This window comes from Ambystoma mexicanum, chromosome 6p, assembly GCF_040938575.1.
Source record: "Ambystoma mexicanum isolate Mex_15411 chromosome 6p, UKY_AmexF1_1, whole genome shotgun sequence".
Taxonomy (NCBI): domain Eukaryota; kingdom Metazoa; phylum Chordata; class Amphibia; order Caudata; family Ambystomatidae; genus Ambystoma; species Ambystoma mexicanum.
Window position 1 is genome coordinate 1,103,381,128 of NC_090935.1, and position 24,589 is coordinate 1,103,405,716.

The 24,589-nt window shown below is 46.2% G+C and overlaps 1 protein-coding gene across 1 annotated transcript in view; it reads right to left on the minus strand.

The window, feature by feature from the left end:
• The window catches only part of AOPEP (aminopeptidase O (putative)), a 1,805,484-nt gene that overhangs the window by 1,704,524 nt on the left and 76,371 nt on the right, over nt 1–24,589 (minus strand). Inside the window, exon 2 of the mRNA XM_069625709.1 lies at nt 9,675–10,558. Coding sequence (XP_069481810.1) covers nt 9,675–10,414 — 740 coding nt within the window. The 5' untranslated portion in view covers nt 10,415–10,558. The remainder of the gene's footprint in view (nt 1–9,674; nt 10,559–24,589) is intronic.

Here is a 24,589-nt window from a genome sequence, read left to right on the forward strand (position 1 = left end):
TGAACATAGGTCTGGTACACATGCTTTTCAACATCATGGCTCCCAAATATATGGTGCAAGATGAAAATGTGAAACGTGCATTTCCTATGCTTTTCAAGGGGCTCGGGAAGCTCCGAAACTGCAAAGTCAACTTGCACATTGAGGAAGACATCAAACCAGTGGCCCAACTCTATAGGAGAATCACCATTAATATCAAACCACAAATGGAGGTACAAATAAGAAAATTATTAGGCGCGGACATCATAGAACCTGCGACTGTGCCCACACCAGGAGTGTTGCCCATGTACGGGCCTTTATTCTGTTCGTTGTGTACTAGGCCTTAAAATTCAATATGCTTGCACTCCTACCTTGTTAACACGCTGGCCTCGCTCTTACCACAGTGCCTTTCTGACTCCATCGTCCACCTACTTGAGCCAAAACAATTATTGCTGCTAACTCGCCACCTCAGCTAAAACCAGTAGGGGTGCTAAAGTACCACCGCTAAGCCAAAACTAAGCATCAAGAGACACCCGCTCACCATTCCTGTCTCCAGGAAGCATGTCGTTATACTGTGACACCAATGAGCTCAAACAAAAAATGGGGCCACACACCCAATATAAAGAAAAGTAGTCAAATATGATTCCCATAACACGAAAACCCCTAGGATCCATTGTCTTTGGTTTTCCTCTGTGCCTCGTGCTAGAAGCTGTGCAGATGTACGTTTTCAGTACCCAATAAATCAGTAAATGGTTTCATACGCCTGTGAGTGGACATGAGGTGACCCAATGAGGCAATACAGAGAGAACAACATCAAGCGCCAGGAATCACTGACATGATTCACTCACTAAATGGGGCCACAGTCTTCTCAAAGCTAGACTTAAACAAAGGGTACCACCAGCTGAAGTTAGCCCCGGAATCCCATTATATAACCACGTTTGTCACGCATTTGGGGTTGTATCGCTACGAGCGTCTGAGTTTCGGAATGTCTCAGGAGGAAAATCAACTATAACGATGACATACTGGTGTTTGGAGAATCGGTGGAACAACATGATGCAACTCTCCATCATGTCTGCATGGCGTTGTAAGCAGCCAGGTTAACGTTGAATAAAGACAAATGTGAAGTCCAGAATCGGACACTTAAGTTCTTCAGGCATATCTTTTCAGAGCAGGGAATGCGCAAGATCCAGCCAAAGTGGCCACTCTCAATGAGGGACCCACACCAAAAAACATCTCAGACATAAGGTAATTTCTGGGTATGGCAAGCTACTGTGCTCAATGTTTGAAGAGTTATGCTACAGTGAGTGCTCCTTTAAGAGATCTCACCAAGAACAACACAGATTTTCAATTTCCCAAAGAATGCCAAACAGCTTTCGAGAAGTTTAGAAGGAACATAGCGTCAGCAGATGACACGGTGAAGTGAAGGTCGATGCAAGCCTGGTGGGTCTGGGAGCCATTTTGTCCCAGTATGATCATAATGCAGAGCACAATACATTCATGGCTTCCTATGCCAGCCGAAGTCTGTCGGCCACAGAACAAGCCTATTGGCAGGTGAAAAAGGAGAGCTTAGCAGTGGTTTGGGCCTGTGAACACTTCCACCTTTCCTGTATGTCAAGGTATTCACCATTGTCACTGACCTTTAAGTGCTCCTCACCATCTATGGCTACCTAAAGTTAAGAATCCAACGGCGGATAGCTAGATGGGGCTCATGTTTACAAGACTATCAGTTCGCAATTCGTGACAGACCTGAAAACCATACTGACTATCTCTCCCCACACGATCGGCGAGGCTGGAACAGTCGATTACAGACATACACATAAATTAGATCATTCATCCGATGAAACCATTGTTGCTTGAGTGGGCCACTCATCAGCGCAAGTCTGATAAAGACCATGCTCCAGCCATCATAGCAGTCTGCATCGCAAGTGGAAAAATTAAAAATTAAACATGCGAAAGGGAGGGCAATGGATAAAGCCAAGGGAATTTGGGACGATGTAAACAGTTTACTACTGGTGCAGGACAAACTCTCTGCCACTGAGGACCACATCATCCTAAAAAGGGTGTAGGCTTGTGATGTCAAGGTCATTGCGTCGACAGGTCATCGAACTGGCTCATGAATGGCATTGTGGTATTGTTTCCACAAAGGATATGCTGAGACAGAAGATCTAGTTTCCGAAACTGGATGCTCAAGTTGAAAACATACTACGGAACTGCCCAGTGTGTTGTGTGGAGGCTCCAATACCACACCCAGCCCCACTACAAAGGTCACCACTGCTGGGAGACATATGGAAAGAAATGGCTGTTGACTTCTTTGGGTTGGTGAGAGAAGGGACCTATGTCCATGTGTTCATGGACGAGTGCTCTAGATTCCCAGAGGCACACATTTTTCAAACAACAGTAGCTACATGCGTCATCCCAGTGTTGGACAGAATATTGACAGTTTATGGCATCCCAAAAATCCTGAAGTTTGACAACGGACCACCTTTTCAAAGTCAGGACATGCATGAGGTTCAGGCACTGTAAGGTTACACTGCTATGGCCATAAGCCAATGGTATGATTGAGTATTTTATTGCAAACATCAAGAGAGCACAGCACAACAGGGGTATGCCCAGCTGAGCTTACGTTCATAAGGGAGGTCAGAACAAGGCTTCTGCAAGTGCACCAGGAGAAGGGCAGTTTTGAGGTGGATACTTAAGTGAGGGCAAAAGATGAGACAGTGAAACAGAAGATGAAAAGCTATACAGATACTAGACGTGGAGCGAGAGATGTCAACATCCAGATAGGTGATCAAGTGGTGGTACGGCAAACTCAGAAAGGAAAGGAAGACAATGTGCAGGTCAGAACCTTTGACAGTGACGCGAAAGAAAGGTACCACGATAACGGCAGAAGTTGAGGGAAGAAGAATCACCCCGACACATCTCGCATGACATTTCATGGGATATCAAGGCTTGGAAGGAAGAAGATGGAGCAGCCATGGAAGAGGTCAGAGTGAAAGTGACACAGAGGTATCTAGGTGACTGCCGATGTCGGATGGAGATTTGAAGGAGAGTGTGAGGAGCCCAGCACAGTCCAAACGCCACAGTTTAGACAGGAGGACCCAAATGAAGACTCTAATAAAACTGCTGAGGCTCACTGAGGAAATGGGTTAACTCTGGACTGGATATATAAAAAAGGGGGAGATGTAATGTAGGAGATATAGGTGCTACTATGCGCTTCGTTGTGTGGAGGTGAATCAGGAGGAGGGGCATTGAGGGAACGGATGTAGAGAGGATGGAGGCCCAAAGTTATTAGAAATAAGGAGTTGGAAAAGCATCCTCTGCTGTTGGTGTCCTTAACTGATATTAAGAATCCTACCGGGAATATAGAGCGACCGTAATGTCAGACACCACAAAGAGTTAGAGTCTGGTGTCCAGAGTTATTGTGGGTACTTATGTTTCTGCCCTCCACCTCCCTCAAAAAAGTGTGATCGAAGTAGGGCAAGATCCTAGGAGAGCTCCACATTTGAACTAAATGGGGAATAGGTTTGATTACCGGGATTGGGGAATACTCAAACATCTTTCATTTTCCCAAAATGGGATATGAATAGAGGGTCCAAGACTATCTTGTCCACTGGTGCCAAATGTCAATTTTCATTGTGTAGAAATTGGGAACGGGGGCGCTAGAGAGCCGCCAAAGAAGATGGCTGCAAGTTCTTGAGCTCTGGTGGAGGTGAGGGGCACCCATGGCCTAAATGCAGCTGTTGGCCGACAAACAGTGGTTGGAATACAGCGTCATCTCCTACTGACTTTTGCTAGAAAATCAAGGAGTAGGGATGACGGCCTGGTGGGCGAGCAACCAAAGATGAGTGAGGCTCAACCGGGTGCTGGTGGAGTTGAGGTGGCATTGGCTGCTCCCAGTCCTGGGCCCTCTGACCGGAGACCCCCGGAACCTTGCTTGGCAGACATGGGGGTGATTCTGGCACAAGTGAAAGCAGGCTTGGACTCTTGTCGGCGTCAAGCTACACAGCCTGGTGGGCAAAGTTGATCTCATGCAACACAGGATTGACAAGAAGAGTGGCCGTATATCAGAGGCCGAAACAAGGATCAGCCAGCTGCAGTACGAGGAGGGTCGTACGAAACAAGATATTTATAGGCTACAAAGGGAGATGAAGGAAGTGAAGGCCGTGAGTGAGGACTTAGAAGCACAGTTCTGCAGGAATAATGTGAATGGTGGGTCTGCCGGAGTTGGTGGCATCTATGAACATTGGAAACCAGGGACATTCTACAGACACCTCCACTATCTCACCAGTTCCTAGTGGACAGGGCTCACAGGTCATTGGGCCCGGCACCAAAGCCGAGTCAAATCCCTTGGTCGGTAATTGCGCCTATTAAAATAACTGCAACAGGGATATGATATTGTGCTGGACGTGTGACCTAGGGGATTTGATGTATCAAGAGCCGAGAATCTCCTTTTATCTGGATTTAACATTAGCCACTCAAAGTTTGCCAGACCTTTCTCTCCACCAAGAAAAGACTTAGGGACAAGGGCGTTAGGGACGCCATGTTCCCTGCACGGCTGTGGAACAACAAAATGCAATTCTTTTGGAAACCTGAAGAGGTGCATACATTTCTGGAATCCCTGCTCAAAACCCCACGGGTGGAGGCTCAGGTGGAGGCTCCACTGTAAGACCTGGACTTGGGGTTGAGTGCTTCATAAACGTGCTATTAGATCCCTGAATGGCAGTTTCTTTTTCTGCTGCTGCGGGCTAGATGTTTTCTCATACCTTATTAGGAATGTATTGCATCAGTCCAAGTTTTAGTTTAAGCTACATGTGCCTGGGCCTCTTGTTGGCACTTGTGGGTTTGGCTCTCTTGGTACCCCCTGGGGCTTGCCAAAATGGTTTGGGTGTATGGGGCAGCACTGAGGCTGGGGTTGGGGGGCTTGGAGCGGGTATGAGGATCATAGTTGGGGTGTTGTTGTGGGGTTGGTTGTGAGTTGTAACGGAAATGGTCATAGCACATACTTCTGGGAGGAGTTTGAGTCTAGGTGGAGGGGGCCGAAGTGGCCTGAAAGGTCACAGTAAGTCCGCTGGTGGAAATCTCGAGAAATGGGTCTAAAGTGTACTATCTTAAGTATGTCGGGGGGCTAAATGACGTCATCAAGGCCAGGAAGATTGAAGCATATTGAGAGAGACAGTAAGCTAAAATTCTCTTCATTCAGGAATCTCACTATGCTTGCCCTGGGCCCATGCTCTTTGCTAGGACATGGGGTCCCCCACCGTACTATGTCGTACTACTCTAATGTCAAGGGAGTGCTAAAGCTGGTCCATAAGGCCATCCTGTTTTCTGTAGAGTCCTCAGAAGCAGACCCTGAGGGCCTGGATGTCTTCTTGAGTGAAGCACTGGTCAGGGTCCGAGTTACATTTGTGAATATCTATGCCCCTAATGTTCATGATCCCCAATTCTTTAGTAATTCACAGATAAAACTTTAAAGTATGTGGATACGCAGCTATTATGGGTGAGTGACTTTAACACTATCTTGGATATTGATTAAGATAGGTCAAACACCAAGCCCAGATCATTGACTGCCGTGGCAGGAGAGATTAGGGTCGCTTTGTCATTTTTCAATCTCCAGAATGTCAGGCATTCCCTCAACAGCAGCACGTCGGTCTTCACCTTTTATTCTTCAGTGCATGAAATGTACTCACGCATTGATCTAGTGCTAGCAAGCCCGGCATTAATAAGGAGGACTCTGTCGTACACCATGCTTCCAAGGACAATGCCAGACCACTCTCTGGTGTGCTGCACTATGGCTTTTGATGTTCAGGCGCCTGGGAGGCCACTCTGGAAATGTAAGCTTGCGGCCCTGCTTGATGTAGCGTAGCCTTCAGGAGTGAGCTAGAGTCAGCCCTTTCACTATTCTTCTAGGCTAATGTGGGCTTTATGCCACGGTTGGCCTTGGTCTGGGAAGCTTTTAAAATATATGTGCAGGGAGTATGCATGGGCACTGAGATGGGGTGCTGCAAGCGGAGTGCTGCGAGATGATGAACCTTGAGAAAGAAAAAGATACTAGAATTTAGGGTAGCCAACACGACGCATAGTGTGGGCTTGGTTCCGCAGAGGGAAAAGTTGACTAATTTAGGCAGGTGGCAACCAGAGAAATGTGGTTCCTTAGAGGTCCCAAGCTAGCATGCAACTACTGGGAAACAGATCGGCCTGGGCGAGCGATTGCCTAGTTGGTGAGAGGAGAAAGAGGTGGAGCGAATATAGCCGCTCTTGAGAGCGAGGATGTGGTGCTGGACACTTCTCCAGACAAAATTTGGTTGATGCTGCGAGTGCACTATGCTGGATTGTACTTGCCAAATGAAAAAAATCCACTGTCAGTCCTTTGGACTATGTGAAGTAATGCCATCCTGGGAAGTTTGCTGGAGAAGTCCTGGAGGAGATGCACTCCCCTATCACAGCTGCAGAAGTTATGACAGCCATTATAGACCTCCCCTCGGCCAAATCCCTGGGATCGGATGGCCTGAGTGCGGAGTTCTATAAAGAGTTCACTCCCCGGAATGCACCACACCTGGTGCGGGTCTGGGAGGAGGCCTATGTGGGGGGTGCGTCCTCTGTCGATGGACAAAGCCCCGATTACCTTAATACAGAAGCCAAATAAAAATCCAGCCTGGTCTGCCTCCTGTAGGCCCATCTCGCTTCTCAATCTCGATACAGAGATGTTTGCTAAAGTATTGGCAATATGACTCATCCAGCACGCTGTCCCTCATATACATATGGATCTGTCAGGGTTTCTCTCTGCAGGTTGGCAGCCTTCAATCTACACTGATTATTTGCGGTCATGGCTCAGGTCGACACGCAGGTGCAAGCAGTGGCCGCCCGGCTCGACCCCGAAAAGGCATTTGATTCCCTATCATGGCGGTACTTGTTCCTGGTTTTGGAGGCAAGAGGATTAGAGGTATTTTCAGAATTGTGACCAGCTGTTGGTAGTCCAACAGCTAAAATCCTAACGCAGGGGGGAGACAAGTGAGTCCTTCACCCTGGATATGGGGACCAGAAAGGGCTGCCTGTTGTCACCTTTACTAATTGCTATTGCGATTGATCGATTAGCCATCAGGATGAGGTGGCTCTATGCAGATGGGGGGTTGGCACTGGGTAACCTGTTGCCATTAACCGAATAGGTGATTCAGTTCAGAACACACTCAGGACTAAAAGTAAAATGGTCCAAGCCAATTTTGGTCCATTAAATGGAAGTATGGTGTGTCCACAGAACATTGGGGACTATTGATGGGAAGAGTCAGTGAGAGATCTGTGGGGTGACGTTAGTTGTGACCATGTACGTCTCCTGGTAGAGAATCATTGGACTGTATTGACAGCGCTATAGCATAAGGTGGTGTGGTGGAAATTGCTGCCCGTCTCGGCTTGGAGTAGAGCCTCCCTTGCCAAAATGATTACTGTCTCCAGAATGCTTTAGTTGTTTCAAAATATTCGGGTGTACCCAGGGAGTGACTTCTTTGTTGATCCAGCTGGTCTGGCACCCTGAAAATCCCTGCATTCCATGTGAGTTCCTCACTAGGCTGTTTGAGCAGGGTGGCCTCTCAGCTCCCGATATGCAGTTATATTACCTGGCAGCCCAGGCACACTTTGGCCCCCATTATGGGTTTGCCGGTAATGTTGCACCAGCGGGTTACTGGCAAACACTCCTTACCATTAGTGCGACCGATATCCCAGTGTTACCAGGATATTACGGGTGCTGGCAATGGCAGTAAGTTGAACACAGAACACACATCGGGTGTTGCCACTGGATAGCCCTATGCTGCACTCCTATTGGGACACAGTCCCAGGTATGTTCTTTTAAAACAATAGTGAAAAGGAGTCTCCCAAGAGAATGGAACTCACAGCCCACTATGGTAAATGTCTTCTTCTTAATTATGCAGAAAAGATATACATATAAATATATACTGTTCTTTCTTATTCATTAAATGCACCTTTGTTCAAATCAACTGAAATAATGTCCACCTGCCCTAGTACAATCAAGTGCCACCAAGATCATAAACCATGTGGGTAGACAACACGTATATTTGTGTAACAGAGGTAAAAAGCAAACAATACAAATCAGTCACACTGTACAATCGCAGTGTGTACAAAATTAATCAATATAAATGTTACATACAATTGAAAAGAGCTCAGAGCTGTATTCTTGCATCCTCCAAAAACATTGAATTATGATTGAGCATTGCACAAATCAGTCAATTCACAACTTTAACAACATAATGTGTATATCAAAGGATGAGCAGTGTAAGTCCTCTCTGCTCTATGTTTTGTCCTAAACACTCCTAAAGGTGCCAACACGTTTCGGGTTACGATGAACCTATCTTCAGGGCAGGATGTGTAAAGTTTCATAGGGGTTTTCCTAAAAATAACAAAGATAAACTAATTAACTCCAGAATGTGTGCCAATATTTAAGGAGGGTAGATATGAATCTAAGTCACTGACCTTATAGTTGAAGTAATAATGAAAACACCTCAACCTGCATTAAGAGCAAAAATAACACGTCTCAGCTTATGGGTAAATTTAATTCTATGTATTTAAAATTCGTCTGATGCATGTAACACCACTGATGCTGGGAACTATACTGTAGGCAAGGCGATATGCAAACTTAGTCAAATTCCATTGCCTGGTATGTAGTACTGAAGAATGCTAAATGTACCAGCGGGTCACAGCGATGAGCATCATTTCTTTTTTCAGAGCCATTGGTGGAGAAAAGCTGCGACAGCTCTTTGGGGAAAGGCCTAGTACCTCAGGGTGAAACCAGATTAAAGGCTGCATAGACTAGTCGGGATGAAATTGAAGTAATGATGTGAGGCCACTTTGAGGAAACAGGTGGTGTTAAAGCTTTCAGTATCAATGGGTCGCTCCTGATTGTGGCAAAAGCTGGAGCAATTGCAAGAAGGTCTCCAGTCCATTAGATTGGTTTAAAATTGACAGATTGACCTAGGTGGCAATAGAGCCCAGAAACTATTTAGGAGGCCGTTCTGTGAATATGTCTGATGACACATGGCTTGCTACACAGTGAAAAGGAATCCACAAGCACCGAGACTAATCTTTTGGGAGTTCACTTCCAAGAAGCACGATCAGAAGAACGTGCTCTAGTTTCCTCCACAAAGGGCACTCCAGGCGACAGAAGAAGAGGGTGCTGGGAAAAATGAAAAAGAATATGTTTGCCTACACTATTTTTCATGGGCCTGCCACATTAAAACCATTGAATAGAAGCCACATAGAGGCTTCGATTCAATGGATATTGGATATAGATGTATCAATGGACAAAGGATATTTGCCTGTTTAAAGAATCCATGGAAATTAATCCGGTTTCCTTAACAGCTTTTAGAAAAAAGAAGCTAGATTAGGAGTAAAATAAAATCTGTACATTTGCTTTCATAATTTTTTACAGTAGGTAAAAAGACTTGCCAATCGTCGATTTTACAATCGTCCTATTACACAAGCCAGTTTAGACCAATCCTATGCCAGAGATTTTAGGAATCTAATCGGGTTAAGGTTCATATAGATTTCTTTTAACAGGAACTGGCATTATTATAGACAACACACTGCAGAAAATGGGAGATCTACATTTCAGACCCGATTAACATGGAGGCTGCAAATCTGCTCTAGACTCCATGCCTACTGGGGCCAGTCAGCCTAGCCAAAGAACCACTCACCTGTAGCTTTGGTCCACAGTCCAGCGTACCGATCTTCCCTCTGGCTTCGTTTTGTAGACTATCCTAATGGCACGTGGGAAGTCTGAGGGTGTGCAACACCCTGCTTTCTTTACTTGCAAGCTCCAGGTTCCAGTGGTAAACAGGAGCTCCCCTGAGCTGGGAGCCTGGCTGCACTGGGAATAGTAGTCGTGCTGCTCCCTCCAGCGATGATCCGGGAGCGTGACAAGCCCATGCACAATCTGGTTCCCCAAGTTTTTCTCCTGTCCAGAAACATCTGTCCATCTCTCAGGCTGTCTGAGGTTTTCAGTTCCAGACACAGCAGCAACATCTACCTCCTCGACCTTGAGCACAGACAGGTCACAGCAGTCAAGCACCAGCACAAACTCTTCTCTCCCTGGATTGCCTGTAAGGGGAGAGTCAATTGAACTAGAACTCCCAGAAATAGGTTCTCTGGTGGTTTTATCAAAAGTACCCAGTTCACCTTTACTGAAATCAGTAACATTACAACTTGTGGTTTTTAAATTAGACTTTTCTAGGCAAATGTCTGCTTGCTGTGATGGGCAGGCTTGTGACGGGTCATTTGGAGCCTTCGTAGTGCTGCCGCCAGGCTCAAGAAAGAGAACAGCTGATCCCATGAACACTTGACTCTCAAAGCTTACATCCAGGTCCAGGGTGTAATGCCTCACTAGCATGTGGCTGGTGTTGGCCATCAAGGGCAGGTCATCTTGAGCCAGTGCCATTTTGTCTCAGCGAGGAAGACAGCTGGGATGTCCAATTGCTGAACCTTTGCACCCTATTTAGGCGCCAGTTCGAATTTCAGGTCACCCAAAATCAAAGTTCGCCAGTAGATCTTCAGGACAAGTCACCAATGCTGAGGCATACCTCTGAAAGAAAACAGACACAGGATTAGAAAAGACTCGCACCCAAGGGGTGGCAATAAAAATACTGACAGGCCAAAAGAGAAATGACCCTGCAGGATGAAGATATAATGGTCTGATAAATCTGTACGCTGCTTCTTTGAACATTAACACGGACTGCAAATCGAAGGTTTTCCGAGACAATAGATGTCAATTTAATAAAGGATAGTCACCCTCATCTACTGTTAAAGATGCGTTTAAAACGCCAGCGCATTCTGCCATCACTTCCATTGGCCTGGCAACAGCACTGTTTCTCAGCATGTGGTGGAAAGGGTGGGCATGCTTCATAAAGTCTTCACTCACTTACATTGGAACTTCTTTAAAGAGGAAAATGCAGAAAACAGAAATGAGGGTCATATTATTAGAATTATACCCACTGTTCATAAATACTCTGTGAAAGATGAAACCAGCTACTCGCCGTGGTCACTCTTGTGGTCCATGCCCGACAGTCCACCCTGGTTTACACTGGTGGGTCATGCTGACCAGTAGGAGGGCAACTAGAGCATTACTGGCTTGACCTCTAGTGACTCCCCCACCCCCTTCGCTAAATCCTAGATCCATCTACCAAGATGTATCCTTAGGAAGTGGGAAAACTGGGATGGTGGATGGTCTCATAAAGGAAGGGGTCTTTTGGTTTAGGAATGCAAGAGTCACCAGTCTTCTATGTACATAGCGCCCCTTCCGCAAAGGGGCGGGTCCCATGCAGTTTTAGCCCACAGTGTATGGCACTGGTGATATTAACTTCGGATGAAAAGCCAACTTTGAAATACATAGTGTTTACAAGGATCTATGAAGTTTGTTCGATATTTTACTGCATTTTATTTACATTATTTACTCCAAAATAAGGTGGGACATAAGCCCCCCAGCACACACTATTTCTATATAGTAAACCCCAACCCACCATCTAGCTTTTTTGCGGGTAAAAAAAAGTGCAAACAACGTGGCAAAAATGTCATTCGACCAGCTTGATAGTCCAACACCATGTGGACAACCACAACCTTGGACGGACTACATGAGCTCGCATGTCTTTAGGGACAAAAGACCCATTCAGAATAAAAGGACAATATGTGTCAAAAGATGACATTCAAAGTCTCTTTTCCTGGGTAAAGGACTCCATAAATATGAAAGAATAAATCTTGTGGGGCAAAAGGTTTGTCTATGCCAGATGAAATCCGAGTGCCATCCCGATATCTGATTAGGATTATCTCACCATCAGTAGGATTTGGTGTACATCTCCTCGTTAAACTGGGAGTCTTATGAGATCTTTGGATGGAATGCGTTCGGAGAGCCAACATATCACATGGCAGCTCTATGGCGTCCTACAATGCAATGCGATTGCGGCATGCCCGCTCAGAGCTGAGGCCATGACAATCCGGCAGGTGACTTTTGTATCGCCAGTTTCACGTCAGAGTAAAACATGGGCTCAAAGGTTCCGAACAGAATGGTGCCTACTGACTGGAAGAGAAATGCAACGGACCCCGCCACACTAGTCAGACCCCGCAGGGCATCGCCGCAATGATTTCCAAATTTTTCGCAGATCTAAAGGAAATACTGCTGCACACATATTTACATTATGCAGCATTTATGGTTAATTATAATAGTTTTGGGTAGTTAGAAAACAAAGAAAATTACATTTCTAATGTTCTTATTAAGCCTCTCGAATGAAAATACTTCCTCCCGTAAGGGAGCACCTTCAGATAAATGATGTGTGGGACTGTTGCTGTGGGCAGCGGATATCAGAAGTGATATGGAGTGGCTGATCAGGCTCACTATAATAAGAGCCATTGGGGTAAAACACTACATTTGTGTCCCTTTTAGCTACAGGTGGGCAAGCCACTGAGGGCTTGTGTCTGGTTTGAGCCAAAGACCTGGCTCTAGCTCATCTCTCTTACCTCTAGATATCAAGAGCCAAACAAGAGCCGGGTCAGACATTAAGGGCTCTGTCTCGGTCTCTTCCCCTGGGTCCTTTCATACTGAGAGAAGGACCGCCTGACAGAGCATTTCCACTATCCTGATTATTTGCTTTTAACGCTGGGGGTAAGCCCGGCACAGAGGACTTTAGCTAGGTTGTTTCCATATCTGTCTGTAGGCACTTCAATTTTGTCCCGATCTGCAGTGTTGCAAATTGAAGAGCCACATCTCACATAATTAGGTAGGCTTTTCACAAGGTGTGGTTCTGCGCTGGCAGCAGATAACCTCACCCTCCTATCTCCTCAGGACATCCATAAATGCACCCTGCATTTTTCTTTTGCTTCTTTTAATTTTTTAGAAAGAGCTTACTCACCACTGGACATGACACCTGAGGTTGACAAAATGAGGACCATTCATGAGATCACTTGACAACTTGATAGCGTAGCTCCGCCTATCAGACATTTGGCGTCCGGAACGTCTATCAGAGAGGGATTACAGCTTCCATTCGGCACGCCATGATGTCTACTCACAATTAGACTATTATTTTACTTCTGGACGCATGACGCCTAGTTGCTATGACTCAGACATTGGTATTATTGGGATTACTGACCATGCACGAGGGCTATGCACCTCTCACTGCAGTACACACGAAGACGTTCTTGTGGACAATGACCAGCTCCATCCTGCAGAACAAGGATATGAAAGACGAGCGAGTTAAAGAACTGGAGGATTTTGTTGTGTCAAACATAACGGAAGTCTAAATTTCTCAGTATGGGATAAAATGCTATATGAGGGGTGTTTTAATGTCCAAAACCGGCCATTATAGAAAAGAGAAAGAAAAAGAATTGAGGAAATTGTCCAGAGAGGCCAAAGTCCTTGAACGATGCAATGTAGATCCCTAGAAGGTACGATCAGAACTCAGGAAGAAATAATATGATCTAAATAAGATCATTTCTGACAGGTGAGAATACGCATTATTCAGGAGTAAAATCAACTATTCTGAGAGAGGAGAAAAGGCGGGAGACTGCTTGCACACAGACTGAAGGTGGCAGAGAGCGAACGGACGATCACGGCAGTGAGGGACAGGGCTGACAGAATGCTGTCGACCTCCAAGGACATCAATGGTGTGTTCCAGGGATTTTATGAACAGTTATATGATTCCGAGATCACAGGTGAATGAAGCTGTATCACTGCTTTTTTAGATTGGATTAAAATCCCACAGTTGTCAGACCAACTTGCCACTCGGCTGGAAACACTGATCTCGCTGGAGGACATTCGCTCTGCAATTTCCACACTAAACGGAAACAGACCACCTGGGGGTGATGGACTACCAGCGGAATTTTGCCTGGCTGGCCAGTTATGTTGCTCTGGAATGTATATGTTGCATCGTTCGAAAGTGAAATGTTGACTGTCACCCTGAGGCATGCTCTAACTACAGTCTTACTGAAGAAGGATAAATCACTGACTTGATGTGTAAGCTACAGACTGATAATCCTGTTCAACACAGACTGTAAACTACTGGCGAAAATACTGGCAAGGAGATTGGAGGGGGTGATAACTTCACTAGTACATGAATATCAGTTTGGCTTTGTTACAGGGAGATCTGTGGCAGATAACATGAGGAGATTGCTTCTGACTATTTAGCAGGGAAGTAAGCTGGAGGATCCTGTGGCAACGATCTCCCGAAATGAGGAGAAGGCCTTTGATAGAATAGAATGGCCTTACCTTTTTGAAACCTTGAAAGCAATGGGGATTGGATCGACGTTCATGAGTTGGATTGGCTATGCGAACCCTACCGCCAGTGTCCCTCCACTTTGAAGTGGAGGGACAACAAAACATCTATGGACTTGAAAGTGGAGGGTGCTCTGGCAAGATTTGACTCCACGCAGATGATTTACTCGTGGTTGTTCATGACCCTTAATTGAGCCTGGCCTACCTGATGGCTGAAATTGGGACCTTTTCCAAAATCTCCAGATACAAGATCAATTGAAGGAAATCTGAGGTACTTTCAATCACCGGATTTTGTCTGAGACACATGTTTGACCGTCTGGACGTTACATGGCACCCTGAAAAGATGAAATACTTAGGGATAATGATTGGCCTGGAGGTAGAGCTATTGCCAAAGCTCAGCTTTGGGTGCCTGTTGGCTAAACTCAGGACTGACATAGACCGATGGTTGCTTTTGAAACACTCATTGTGGGGCAAAGTCAACTGCATCAATATGAATGTGGCGCCTAGGATTATGTCCTTTCCATGCTTCCACGTAAGACACTGAGGAGCATATTTAAGTAAATAGACGCTCTTATGCAAAAAAGTTTGTGGGATGGCAAGCCACCGAGACTTGCCTTATGGAAACTGCAGCTCCCATTAAAACTGGACAGTATGAACCTGCTGAATTTCTTCAATTACCACTTTGTTTTCACTGCGGGTCATTTATGTCGGAGCGGTCAGTACTGATGCAGACCCATGGATTGTACTTGAGTCGAGCTGTGTATCGCAACTGGAGCACAAGGCATTGTTGTCTACAACTACGAGGAGCCCTCAGGAAAATAATCCTCTTACCGATTTCTTGCGTGAGCGCTCATGTGGCATATCAGGACGTCTGGGCTGTGACCCATTTGTGTTCCCTGATACGTCGATCTGGCTGAATCCAGTTGTGACTGTGCAGGGGAAGGTTCTTTTTTGACCATCCTGGTTTCTGGGAGAGGTATGGTATTTCAAGGACCTTTTTGTGGAAGGAGAACGGATACCATTTGCGCAATTGTGCAGAGATTCTGGCCTACAGGGCAGCACTTGCATGAAATACAGACAACTGAGAGGCGCCATCGCAGCAAGGCTCATTTGCATACATCCGGAACACACGCAGAGTGCTGCCTGGTCACTGCTGGAATTATGTACACACGCCGCTCATCAAGCCGTTACCCAGTATAATGTCCTTGTGTCCGCTCGCAAAGGAGATATGGTGCTTGCAAATAATTGGATCAGAGAATTGAGCGAGGTAATCGACACTGACTGCTGGCAAAGATGTTGCAGCAATGTTCGGCAATGACTGCCTGTCAAGCATGGACTGGGGTCTGGGGGTAGAGCGGGACCAATGTTGAAAATGTAGACAGGTGAAGGGGATGTTGAGCCACCACCTCTGGTTTTGATGCAAGACTAGGGACTTTTGGGAAGGAGTCTGTGAAACATTGGGTCTGCTTTTGGGATGCACCATTCCTAGAAGGGCCTCCCTCTTGATCCAGGGTGACGTCCATCTGTTGGAGGATCTGTCATTTGCTAATAAGACTTGGCTGTTGCGTGGTTGCATGCTTGTGAGACGAATGATCTCGGGTGCATGGAAATGCTCCAATTCTTTCTGTGGAGGAATTACTAACTTTGTAAACCTATGAGAATTACATTTTTAAACTCAAGAGGGGAAATTGACAAATTCAATGAGATATGGGGGCTATTGCTGGCTATGTATGGCTGATGGACTGTTAGGGTGAAGACTCTGTAAATGTTTCCAATTAATTCTGCTTTTGCCCTGCTGTTCTTACTGTAGTGTCCTGCTGGAAGATCATTTGAATTGTGTGTTGTCATGATGTTTTCTTTTTCTTCTCCCTTTCTTTCACCTCCTCAGTACACTTATTGGCCCGTCACATTCCTGATGGGATCCTGTCGTTGCTCTACCACTTGACTGTGCAGGTTACATTGTTATTGAACTGCTTGCACGCACCATTTTTTCTCTGTTATCGTTGTACTTAAAATAAAAATACATTTGAAACCTACAATGAGGGCCATTCAATTGGCCAATAATAGCAATAATTACTACAGCACTTGCAAGTGTGATGAATCTGGTATCGGGCGGTATATAAAAAAAAGTGATATTATCCCATCACCCAGGTGCCTTCCAGCATTTGTGACTCATGCACACCGCTATGCAATTAAATAACACTATTTAGCTTTAATCTCTAGATAAGGAAAATGTTGCCTTTTTTGTTGTCATGCTTATTTTTATACAGCTTAGAAATGTAGTAACTACCTGAAGTGACACAAATAACACTGCCTAATTTTCGCCATTCTTCCTTCAGTGGTTCGCCTGTCTCATCTTTCTACATAACTCTCAACCAGTCGAAGTTGAAAAGGAGTGAGTCACCCTTGTTGATTTGTTCCAGAATATTCCTTCAGCCCAATGCATACGCCTGGGCCATTTATTTTAATTTGTCTTGCACTGGGATTTTTCAGTGAGTGAATGATTTGACAGCATGAATGGGTACAATCTGGGTTGGTAGACGAAAGGTATAAACCACCCCACCCCATATGAAGATGATTACAATATACACCGTGTTCACAATCAGTCTCTAGCAAGATATGAAGTGGCAAAGATGCACCAGCACGTTTCAGCCGCATTTTCCATACACCTGAGAAACTTGCATCGATCCCTTTGAACCAGAGATGTGACCAAATCCCTACAACCCTGTCCAATACTGAGCCTATTGGCTGAGCCCATGGGTGAGCCCACGTGATTGTAATGTATGCTGCTTCTAGGGTATACTTGTATTCGAACGCACCACAGTAAGCAACCGTGACGCACTATTGCACGGAGGCAGCAGAGGCCACGAAGGCAGACCTCAGCTGGGCTTCAATGCTTTTTCACTGGAAGCGAATCACGGCAGTGATGCGAGGTTATCAGCCTCTAGAGACCAGCTCGGACAGTTTTGCTTGCAGATGAGGAACATTAACCCTCTTTATACTATACTGGTGTACAGGCCCGTGTACACGGGCCAAGGTGCAGGTTTTCATTGGCACAGTAGGACCAATATATAGCCTAAGCCAACAGCTCCCTCTAGAGGCGACAACAGGTGAAGCTACTGCACCGGACAAGCATACAGGGACAAACATTATATATGCAGGGCCTTTTATTATATTGACAGGTTAGCTTAGATTATGACCTTGTTAATAAAACATGCTATATTCATGCCACTTCTAGAGTTTACAAAATATTCAGCTGCCTCATTTATGTGCTTTTTTCCCCCAGTGGCTCGGCTTGTGGTTTGGCTGATAGGGCCAAGCCAGACTTCTCGCTTGGCTCTCGTTATACATTTCTTTGCTTGCCCACCTTTACTTTTAGCAGCCTTTGGCCCATTTAAAAAAATGAGAAATGTTGTATTTTTATCTGCCAGTGCAAAATCAATTTTAGATGGATGGTCTAACAAGTGCTTAGATACTGTCATGATCTCTGCTTCCAAAAGGTCAGGGTTTTCCCAACTCCCTTGGAAGCAGATTCATAACCCAGGTTCAGAGTGCCAACCAGTCCCAATTGGGACCTTTTGGACCCAGTCCTGGCGCCAGTGGCACCAGGCTCATAAATATGCCCAGTCCCAGCGCTGGAAGCGCCGGGCTCATAATGCTTGGGTGGACTTACCTGCAGCAGACCATGCTGCTTACTTGCCTGCCAGTTGAGCCTCTGATCCTCTTCTGTTTGGAACTACTTTTCCTGTTGGGTGGGGCAGGAGCCACTCCCTAGGTTCAGAACACTGGAACTCTTCTGGAAAGCAGGAACTCTTTTCTTACCTAGGCGTGGCTGTGGAAGGAGACACCTAAGCACTACAGGAGGCTATTTAAACCACACCCGATGGATGAATCTTGCTTTGCATTATTCTGCATCCTCTGCAGCTGAACGCTCATCGTGTCTTCTGCATCTGATCCTGGGCCTAAGGAAAAAGGCTTACCATCCTGAATCCAGTCTTCAGCAACACCTATAAAGACAAGAAAGAACAGGTTAGCATTACGGTCTTCAGTGACAGCTCTTCACTTACCTGGGCCATCGGCTGTCACCAACGCCTCGCGCTGCATTCTGAAAGACAAAGGCTTACCTACTCTTCGTGCGCTCCGGAGGTCTTCACACTGCATTCCGGCATCTGAAAGACAAAAGCTTACCAACTCTTCGCACGCTCCGGAGGCCTTCGGCGCTGCATCCCGCATCTGAAAGACAAAACAAGGTGCGTTTAAAGACATTGGGGAACTTTAATACTCACGTGCCATTACTCCTTTCCACATCTAACCCAGTGGGTATTCCGGCACCCTGCAGCCGCTCCGAACTTGTACCTGCAAAATAAAAAGACAGTTAGAGCGCATCGTGAAGCAGGCAACAAGCGCTTACTTACATGCTTCCAGGCTCTTCTATTCATCACACGGGCTCCATCTTCAACTCACTTCAGCCCGTCATCCACCATCGCCGGAACCCTGCAAAACAAGAGACATCATTACTAAAGACTTTAAAGACATTAGAATTACTCGAAACTTACCGTTCGTGCAGTAAACGACGGACAGCAATCCTCTGAAGTCAAGAGGCCTGCTCCCCTTATCCAGTGAAGAAACTGGTTACAGCACCCTGCCCCGAGGCAGATGGAGAGCACGGCGTTCACTTACCTAAGGTGAGAGCGTTAACCTTCGGGGTTCTACAGGAGAAGAGAAAGGGAAGAAGAGAGAGACATTCAATAACCCAGTTCATTAATCCCATATTTTCTATCTGCAGACATCTTACCCTTCGAGTCAAACATACAGTGCACAGAGGTCCAGCCCAAAGAGCCAGCCGTGTGTTACACATCACCTTTGAAGATACGGTATACGCCCAGTCAAGACCGGCGCCTCTACGGGAATCAGGTGAGCGTTACAGAATGCAAAGCCTACCACAAAACTCCCGTCCAGGCGCTATGGAAACCTCGGATACCGACCAACTAGCCCAGTTACTTGGGGAACTAAGGGCAGAAGTGCATGCAGCCCGTCAGGAAACAAACGCTCTAAGAAGGGAACTGATTATTTCCAAGGAGCGAACAGATGATCTCGCTAGACAATTGCTACAGTCACAAGCCGGACAGACCCCGTTACCCGCATCTGGGGGAAATCTTCCTTCTACATCCTCTGAATCCAGTGCAGATCAACCTACCTGGGAATGTACCTCTGGCTCCGCCCGAACGATTTTCTGGTGACCCAAAGAGGTTTGCAGTATTTATCAATCAGTGCCGGTTGCATTTCTTATGCCGGCCAGCAGCCTTTCCAACTGATCAAGCTAAAGTAGCTTTCATGCTTTCGTACCTTAGTGGCAATGCGGCAGACTGGTCGATCCCTCTAGTAAATCAAGATGATCCGGTCCTCCATGATTTTCAAGCTTTTCAGCTCAGTATGGAAAAACTGTTCGCAAGACATTCACAGGGGCAGGCCTTGGACAATGAGCTTCTTTCGTTGCGACAAGGTAATCAAGACCTTTTGGTTTATATTGCGTCTTTCAACAGACTGATAGTGGAAACTCAATGGCCTGAGGACAAAAGGATTACGCTGTTTTATAGAGGTCTACGTGGAGAGCTCAAAGATGTGTTAGCCCAAGTAGTGAATCCCCCACAAGATTGTTTGGACTATATAGACTTAGTCGTTCAAATAGATCACAGACTGCAGAACAGGAAGGCCGATCGTTCCAAGTTTGATGCTCGAGTATTTTCCAAACCGCCAACTCCTTCCAAAGGAGTAGACTCCGGGGAACCCATGCAAATAGGGGGTCTGAAAGGTCCTCTAACACAAAAGGAGCGGGAAAGGAGAAAACAGTTGCAATTATGCCTCTATTGCGGAAACTCAGGGCACTTTCTTCGAGACTGTCCAGTGAAACCTGCTAAGAAGGCAGTAGGAGCTGCAGTTACCAAAGTTACAAACTCTGAGCAGGGAAACGACCTCGCCCGACAAGAATAGAGGTCCTCTTGCCGAGCGTGAAAACCAGTTCCGTGACCTCGCATTTCGTGATACCTATGGTCCTCATTAGCCCTGATAATCCGGATCGATTACATGCAATTGAAGCTTACGTCGACAGCGGTGCAATCGGCAATTATGTGGATCATGAAATGGTTTTGAGGATGAATCTAACTCTTTGTCCCAAGGCTGTAAAGGACGTCATTACTACAGTGGATGGTACGGAGATAGCCTCCGGGCCAGTAACGCATACCACTCAAGAAGTGACGCTAATAAGTCAAGATGGACACCATGAGAAGATCGTGTTCGATGTGATCAAGGCCCTTCAGTTTCAGATTATTCTAGGAATACCTTGGTTAGAGAAACACAATCCTCTGATCGATTGGCGAGCAAGAACGGTCCAGTTTCCAGAATGTGTCTCTACTTGTCACCCTCCACCTGGTGTTGCACTGGCAGCAATTTCTTCAGAGACTCCCCAGTTACCTCCCGAATACCTAGAATACCAAGATGTTTTCCGGAAGGATCAGGCTAACTCTCTACCTCCTCATAGGTCTTATGACTGCCAGATAGACCTGATACCTGGATCTACTCCTCCTTGTAGTAGAATTTATGCCCTCACCGAGCCTGAGAACCTTCACCTTCGACAATACCTGGATCAATACCTGGCAAATGGGTTTATTCGTCCTTCCAAGTCCCCTGCTTCTTCAGCTTTGTTCTTCGTTCCAAAAAAGGAAGGAGACCTTAGAACTTGTATAGATTATCGCTCCCTGAACCAGATCACCGTTAAGAATAGATATCCGTTACCTTTGATCCCTGAACTCCTGGACCAATTCAGAAAAGCATGCATATATACAAAGCTGGATCTTAGAGGAGCTTACCACTTGGTACGAGTAAAAGAGGGCGATGAATGGAAGACAGCCTTCCGCACCAAGTATGGGCTATTTGAATATCAGGTCATGCCCTTCGGACTTTGCAATGCCCCGGCCGCCTTTCAATATTTTATGAACGATGTCCTCAGAGAGCTCATAGATGTGTGTGTTGTTGTTTACATTGACGACATCCTCGTTTATTCTTCATCGGAATCTGAACATCGGAAACACGTGAAAATGGTCATCGAAAGATTGCGTCAACACAAACTTTTCGCTAAGTTGGAAAAATGTGTTTTCAACGTGACTGAAGTTGAATTCTTGGGATTCATATTATCATCTGGCGGAGTGCGTATGGATTCAAAGAAGGTCGATGCAGTTCTCAAATGGCCATCACCATCCTCCGTAAAAGGTGTGCAAAGCATGTAAGGCTTCGCTAACTTTTACCGCAGGTTTATCCCCGAATTCTATCGAATAGTCCAGCCCATCACTGCCTTGTTAAAGAAAAACAAACGTTTTGAATGGTCTACCGAGGCGGAACAAGCTTTCCAGGATTTGAAGACTAAATTTATCTCTGCACCAATCTTAAAACACCCTCGCCCCGAACTCCCCTACATCGTGGAAACTGATGCTTCAAGCCTTGCCATGGGGGCAGTTCTATCACAAAAGGACCCGGTAACCAATCAGTTGCATCCCGTGGCATTTTGGTCCCGCAAATTCTCGCCTCCTGAAATCAATTACACGATTACTGACAAGGAACTTCTGGCTATCAAGTCTGCCTTTAAGGCTTGGCGGCATTATCTGCTGGGGGCCCGACACACCGTTACTGTGATTACCGATCACCGAAACCTGCAATATTTGAAAACCGCAAAAGCCCAATCCTCTAGACAACTCCGTTGGGCATTATTCTTTGCCGAGTTTGACTTCATAATTACCTATCGACCTGGTACAAAAAACGGTAAAGCTGATGCCCTTTCTCGGATGGGAGTGGAAGAACACTTGATCAACCCTAAACCTGTACCAATCATTCCCGAACAAAGAATTCTGGGTGTAATCGCCACACAATCCATAGAGGAAGTTAAGGATAAAGCCAGGCAACTTGTAACTCCAGCAGACATACAGAATTGGCATCTGCAAGGAAAGGACTTTGCAGTAAAGGACAACTTATTGTATTTCCAAGAACGATTATACCTACCCAGCACAGATTTACAGAAATAAGTAATCTCTTGTTATCATGATTCTTTAATGGAAGGACATCCCGGTATAGCCAAGACCTCAGAAAAGATCAATCGCTACTTCTGGTGGCCGTCTTGGAAAAAAGATATCAGAGACTTTATAATGTCCTGTGGAGTATGCGCCCAAAACAAGAGTCAAAAGGAAAGACCAGCAGGCCTCTTACGCCCTATTGACATCCCACCTCGCCCTTGGCATACGCTTTCTATGGACTTCATCACCGATCTACCTCCATGCTCCGGATACAATACGATTCTAGTAATCGTGGACTTATTCTCCAAGATGGCGCATTTCATTCCGCTCAAAGGCTTGCCAACAGCAGCAACTCTGGCCCGAGAATTTCTCGAAAACATCGTCTGACTGCATGGTTTTCCTTCGGTTCTAATTTCGGATCGAGGTAGTCAATTTATTTCTCATTTTTGGCAAAGTTGCTGTCGGTCGGCTCAAATTGATGTGAGACTATCGACCAGTCACCACCCTCAGACCGACGGACAAACCGAGAGGACCAATCAAACTCTGGAACAGTATTTACGCTGCATGCTGCAACAAACTGAAAAAACTTGGAAAGACATCCTTTGGATAGCCGAATATGCCTACAATAACTCTGTCCATTCGGGAACTGGGAAAACCCTGTTTTTTCTTTTGTACGGCAGTCACCCTCGAACCTCGGAGTTGGATCCCCTCCAAGATCTTGAAACACCAGCAGTAGACTACCTGCATTCTACAATCACCCAAGCCTTTAAGGAAGCTGTTTCTCACCTTCAAAGGGCTAAAGAACAATACAAGAAAGGAGCAGATCAACATCGGAAGGAAGCCCCTCAATATCGAGTAGGGGATCAAGTCTGGTTATCCACCAAATATCTACCTCTAAAAGGGCCACGCACATTCAACCCAAGATACCTTGGTCCCTATTCCATCACTACCATAGTAAACCCAGTAGCGGTCAAGTTGGACTTGCCCCCGCACATGAAGATACATCCGGTCTTCCACGACTCTCTATTAAAACCCGTGCAACCTCAAACCCGACTAACTAAATCTCCAAAACCTATCTTAGTTGATGGGGAACTCGAGTTTGAAGTCAAAAGCATTCTGGACTCCAAGATCTCCAAATCTAAACTATTTTACCTAATTGACTGGAAAGGCTACGGCCCCCAAGAGAGATCCTGGGAACCTGCTGAATATGTCCACGCTCCTCGCCTAATCAAAAGATTTCACCGAACATTTCCTGACAAGCCAAAACCCCCGGAGAAGCCCGGTTTGGGAGGGGCCTTGAGGGGGGGTACTGTCATGATCTCTGCTTCCAAAAGGTCAGGGTTTTCCCAACTCCCTTGGAAGCAGATTCATAACCCAGGTTCCGAGTGCCAACCAGTCCCAATTGGGACCTTTTGGACCCAGTCCTGGCGCCAGTGGCACCAGGCTCATAAATATGCCCAGTCCCAGCGCTGGAAGCGCCGGGCTCATAATGCTTGGGTGGACTTACCTGCAGCAGACCATGCTGCTTACTTGCCTGCCAGTTGAGCCTCTGATCCTCTTCTGTTTGGAACTACTTTTCCTGTTGGGTGGGGCAGGAGCCACTCCCTAGGTTCAGAACACTGGAACTCTTCTGGAAAGCAGGAACTCTTTTCTTACCTAGGCGTGGCTGTGGAAGGAGACACCTAAGCACTACAGGAGGCTATTTAAACCACACCCGATGGATGAATCTTGCTTTGCATTATTCTGCATCCTCTGCAGCATAACGCTCATCGTGTCTTCTGCATCTGATCCTGGGCCTAAGGAAAAAGGCTTACCATCCTGAATCCAGTCTTCAGCAACACCTATAAAGACAAGAAAGCACAGGTTAGCATTACGGTCTTCAGTGACAGCTCTTCACTTACCTGGGCCATCGGCGGTCACCAACGCCTCGCACTGCATTCTGAAAGACAAAGGCTTACCTACTCTTCGTGCGCTCCGGAGGTCTTCACACTGCATTCCGGCATCTGAAAGACAAAAGCTTACCAACTCTTCGCACGCTCCGGAGGCCTTCGGCGCTGCATCCCGCATCTGAAAGACAAAACAAGGTGCGTTTAAAGACATTGGGGAACTTTAATACTCACGTGCCATTACTCCTTTCCACATCTAACCCAGTGGGTATTCCGGCACCCTGCAGCCGCTCCGAACTTGTACCTGCAAAATAAAAAGACAGTTAGAGCGCATCGTGAAGCAGGCAACAAGCGCTTACTTACGTGCTTCCAGGCGCTTCTATTCATCACACGGGCTCCATCTTCAACTC